This window comes from Merops nubicus, unplaced genomic scaffold (assembly GCF_000691845.1).
Source record: "Merops nubicus isolate BGI_N331 unplaced genomic scaffold, ASM69184v1 scaffold11579, whole genome shotgun sequence".
Classification (NCBI taxonomy): Eukaryota; Metazoa; Chordata; class Aves; order Coraciiformes; family Meropidae; genus Merops; species Merops nubicus.
In genome coordinates this window covers 33,013-38,151 of record NW_008629065.1, presented here as the reverse complement: position 1 = coordinate 38,151, position 5,139 = coordinate 33,013, and the positions used below count along the sequence as shown (strand labels likewise).

At 47.5% G+C, this 5,139-nt stretch overlaps 1 protein-coding gene across 1 annotated transcript in view; it reads left to right on the top strand.

Moving 5' to 3' along the window:
• Positions 1-1,076: 1,076 nt before the first annotated feature.
• LRGUK (leucine-rich repeats and guanylate kinase domain containing) overlaps positions 1,077-5,139 on the top strand; it is a gene marked incomplete at both ends in the record, with an annotated part of 36,844 nt that continues 32,781 nt past the window's right edge. Inside the window, 4 exons of the mRNA XM_008946870.1 lie at positions 1,077-1,184; positions 1,844-1,925; positions 3,413-3,513; positions 3,667-3,748. Coding sequence (XP_008945118.1) covers positions 1,077-1,184; positions 1,844-1,925; positions 3,413-3,513; positions 3,667-3,748 — 373 coding nt within the window. The remainder of the gene's footprint in view (positions 1,185-1,843; positions 1,926-3,412; positions 3,514-3,666; positions 3,749-5,139) is intronic.

Here is a 5,139-nt window from a genome sequence, read left to right as displayed (position 1 = left end):
GAGGAGGGAGAGGAAGAGGAGTCACAGCGCGGAGAGGTTCCCCTCAGTCTCCCCCCCTCTCCCCCTTTTGTCTCACTCTTCTTCTGAGGGAAAAAAAAGGGGTGTCGATGCCTCATTTCCCCAGCGAGGGGAAAGGTTTGGGGATTTTCCCCCTCAGTTCTCATTTCTCCCTGGTTTGTAGAATCCCTTTCATCCCTCTAGCAGCCAGGACAGTTCTGGACTGCCCCTCACTTTCCTTGCTATAGAAAGACCGAGTACAAACTGCCATTTTAATGGCCAAATTAAACCCCTTTCCTGTTTCCATGCCCAGCCCTCAATTCAATAAGCTCCTGGACCCCAGTGGATTTTTTCTGAAGTGCCCACTCCCACACCCTTACCCCCTCAAACTCTGACCCAGGGGAAAGGCAGAGCAGCCTCCTTTGCTCTGTACTGTAATTTAGGTGATTACCACGTGAAACATTCTTTCCCTTGGTCCTTAGATTTGTTGTGTGGCTCCTCTAAGCTCACAGAAATTTCACAAACCATTGGCTTATTTTCTCATTAAACCCAGGCAGTGGTTCCTTAGTGCCATCTGTCCAGCAGCCTCCTTGGCAAAGGCTCTTCTCAGAAGAGTAGCTCGAGCTGAACACATTTAAAGGGCCTCCAATAATGTGCATTTTGGGGTGCAGCACTGGGGTTATGTGGGTGCTGAGGTGTTATCAGCCACCCTCAGCAGGAGTTTTGTGGCTCCACGGCTCCGGGATCGGGTCCTGTTGAGAGCTGGGGGTTTAAACCAGAAGGTAAAAAAAAGCATCCCAACCAAAAATCCCTCTTGAACCTCTTTAAATGGCTGGAGTTAGTAGGTGCCATGTTTTTATTTATCTGTTCTGAGGGCTGCCTTCATCATTTTTTCCTCATTTGTGGAGCCTGAGTCGGGTGGTGGAGCACTGAGAGCAGCGTTTGACTGAGGGTTTTATTCACTCTGTTCCCAGCTGCATCCCAGACAGCCCCCAGATTCTCCCGAGGGTGGAATTCTGCTTCATGCACCTCCCCTTAACCCATTCCTTTCCCTGCCTCCTCTTTCTGGTGTTTTCTAGGTTCACTTTGATGGGGTGTTGGATGAAGACACCGTGGCTGAGGGGCTCCACAAGCTGGGGCGCTCAGCCCCTGGCACTGAATATGTTTATCTTAATCTCTCTCTTTCAGTAAGTATAAGCACTGTGAGTGTTTCTGTGCTCAGAGCTTTCCTCTTTTTAACAGCAAATAGTGGGGCTAGCAAAAAAAAAGTTCCCAGAGGCAGATTTTTGTCTCTCCCCATCAGTGCTGCTTCATGGACGTGGGGCTTTGGAGAAGACAGGACGTGGCTCCTGCTGGCAGCTGCCACCTCAGGGTTGTTTCTTCCACTCAGCTGCCACAGCAGGAGGATTTTTTCCTTACCTGATCTTTGGGTGTGAAAATTTAGCTTCCTGCTTCAGCCAGCTGAGGGGAAAAAAAACCTACAGGAACATGCTAAACCCCTGAAGAGTGCTGTGTTCATTGTCCCTTCTGAAAGTTACCATTATTGTGCCTTTTTTTCACAGATTACTAGCTGCTGTTGCCTTTTCTATGCAGCCTTGTTTCTCTGCCATCTTTCCTAGCTGCAGCCATCTCTCCTGGTTGTGTTTGAAAGCCTTCTTTTGACATTTTCTCCATTCCTGGCTGCTCTGTGGGGTCTAACATCCATTTCTGCAGATGTCATCCTGTTGTGACACATCCAGCTGGTGGGACCTGGGGGCACCTCTTCAATGTCTCCTGCTGCTGTGTATCCCCTGGGAGAGTGCCTGGGGTTATAGTTATTAAAGTCTCTCTGCTTTATTTTTTCCAGGGTCGTGAGTTATGGGATGTTAACATTCTCTCCAGATACATTCACCTACAGAAGCTGGAGCTTTCAGATAATAAAATTAATGGTATGTAGTAAATACACCAGTAAATTCTTGGGTTGTGAAATCATTTCAGATGAGAAATGCACTGTACCATGGAGCTTTAGTACCACAAAGGCTGCTCTGGGTTCTAATGGTGGAACTACTCCAGCTCTACAGCAGCAGGGGATGGCTTGACCCCCTGGAGAATGATGTATGGACCATTCAGAGAGAGGCACCAGCATGTGTTTATCAGTGGAGATTATTGTCCAGTTCATTATCCAGAGATAAAATGCAAGCAAGCGTGTCAAGACAAGGTTTAGGTTGAGATTTTACATGTGCAGATGTCATAATAGTTGAAGTTAGGTCTGGCAGAGTTTTCCCAGCCTTGGGTTTTCCTTTGTCAAGATTTCCCATTGCTGATAAACATAAAAAAATATATCCTAGATTTAGAAAGGTAACAAAGACTGGGGTAAACTCATGGGCAGCAGGTCAAGGGAGGGGATTCTGCCCCCTCTGGAGTCCTCAGCACAGCAGAGCCAGGGACCTGCTGGAGCAGGGCCAGAGGAGCCCCAGCAATGCCCCGAGGGGGGAACCCCTCTGCTGGGAGCCCACCAGGAGAGAGCTGGGCTGGGCAGCGGAGAGGAGAAGGCTCCAGCTGGGGAGACCTGCTGGGGGCTGCCAGGGGCCTCTCAGAAAAATGGGGACAATCTTTTTGGTGGGGCTTGTTGGGACAGGAAAAGGGGGGGATGGTTTGAAACTCCAAGAGGGAGATTTAGACCAGAGAGAAGGAAGAAATTTTGGAATCTGAGGGTGGTGAGCCCCTGTCCCAGGCTGCCCAGAGAGGTGGTCACTGCCCCATCCCTGGCACCATCCCAGGGGAGGTTGAGGGCTCTGAGCAACCTGCTCTAGTTGGGGCTGTCCCTGCTCCCTGCAGGGGGTTGGACTGGATGGCCTGGAAAGGTCCCTTCCAACCTAAACCATTCTCAGTTTCCATCACCTTTTAATCCTTCCTTCTCCCTTGTACTCCTCAATCCATTTTTTAATCCAACATGAGAAGGAACAGCCTGTGGTGGGCAGCCTGTTGGATTGCTCCTTTCATACCCACTTCAGTTGAGGTGCTGGAGCCCAATCAGAGCAGCCCTTCTGTAAGGTACTGAACAGAGCAGGGACTTTTCCAGAGCAACTAGTCATTTAGTGGCCTAAATGCTTTTCTCCATTAATTAATAGCTTAGGACAGAGGAATCCATTCTAGAGGCAGCTGTAATCTGAAATTGTATCCTGGTTTATAGACAAATATGTTGACATCATAGAATTTTAATGTAGAATTTGAATATTTATTCTTTGTGGTTTACAAACCATCTCTTTTTTTTCCACTCTGAGGTCTCAGTCTGTCTGATTTCTGCATTTCAAGCATCACTTTCTGACTGTATAATTACAAACTGATTCTTGATTGCTATTGGACATAATTAGCACAGTTTGACATGGTGATCTCTGCAGTTACCTCAGCATCTGACGTTCTGTTTTGTTACTAGATCTTTCTTGTGTCAGCCACATGCCTTACTTACTAGAACTGAATGCTTCCAACAATGAATTGACTACATATTTTGGGTTTAAACCACCTAAAAATCTCAAGGTGAGTGGCAAAAAAATGCATTTTATAGGTTTAAATTCTGTAGGGCTTTCTAAACCTCATTTAGGTTTAATGTAACAGCCACTGAGTTTCACAGGGCAGCTGCAAGTGGTGAAGAAATAAAACCACCTTTCTGTCTCTATTTTTTTCCTTTAGGAAGTGGATTTTTCATACAACCAAATCCCTAAAATGCAAAATTTGTCAGCATACCAGTCACTGACTAAACTCCTGCTGGATTGTATCCTTTGGGGGAAACTGGGATGGGAGCAGAGCTGCCTGTTGGCTTTCTGAACAGCTTTGCTTCAAATAGGTGCCTGTTTGCTTTGTCTTTTTCCTGTCAGTTTTGTCTTTAGAAGCAAATTAAGCACTAATTCTGCTGGTGGAACTCAATTTCCTTAAGCATGCCTGGAGGATGAGGCTGTTTAAAGACAATTAAGAGAATCTTTAAATGAGGGAAAGCCTCCTGGAGTCCCCTGAGGGGAGCACACAGAGTGGGGGTGTTCTGTTGCCCACCCTCCACACCCTCACTGGGGTGCCCAGTTTGTGGGGATAGAAACACTGGCAGAAATCAGATAAACATGAGGGATAGGACAAGAGGAAATGGCCTCAAGTTGTGCCAGAGGAGGATTAGGTTGGACATGAGAAATATCTTCCTTGCAAGGGTTGTCAAAGCTTGTCAGGTGCCCAGGGCAGTGGTTGGAGTCCCCATCCCTGGGTGTGTTTAGAAGTTGTGGAGATGTGGTGCTGAGGGACAAGGGGTAACAGCGAACTTGGTAGAGTCAGGTGAATGGTTGGACCTGATGATCTGAAAGGTCTTTTCCAACCAAAATGATTTTGTGATCCCTTGCACAAACTGCCCCTGGATATTCTGCTCTCTGAAGAGGAGAAGCCAGCAGGTTTTTCTCTCTCTCTCTCCTCCTCCAAGCTTCCCATTACCAAACAATATTAATACAATGCCTTTTTCATGTAGGAGCAGCAAAAGCATTTGCAGGGTGTCTGGGTTACAGGATTGCTGTTTTACATGGTGTGCAGGTGATGTCATGCTTGTCAGGAAATGGCCTTGAGAGGCTCTCCCTTTGCAGTATGAATTTTCCATCGTGGAACACAAGTCACAGAGCAAAAGGAAAAGGGAAAAAAAAGATCAGAGATTTGTATTGTGGCTCAGAATCAGTATTTTTTTCACTTGGTTTCAATGCAGCATCAGATTTGTATTGTGGCTCAGAATCAGTATTTCAATGCAGCACCAGGCTGTCTTCAATTGCTTCATTTCTCAGTGAAGACACCATGGAAATAGGGAGGAAAAACTCTTTCATGGCTACAGTTGCAACAGGACTCTCTGAAATTTAGGAAAATAGAGGCACTGGTGAGGCTCAACATCGAATGCTGGGGTCAGGTTTGGGCCTCTCACTCCATAGAAGGACCTTGAAGGGCTGGAGAGAAGGGCAGCAAAGCTGGGGAAGGGTCTAGAGCCCAAGTGTGGGGAGGAGCAGCTGAGGGAGCTGGGGGTGCTGAGCCTGGAGCAAAGGAGGCTCAGGGGAGACCTTCTGGCTCTGCACAGCTCCTGACAGGAGCCTGGAGCCAGGGGGGGGTCGGGCTCTGCTCCCAAGGGACAAGACAATGGGAAAGGGC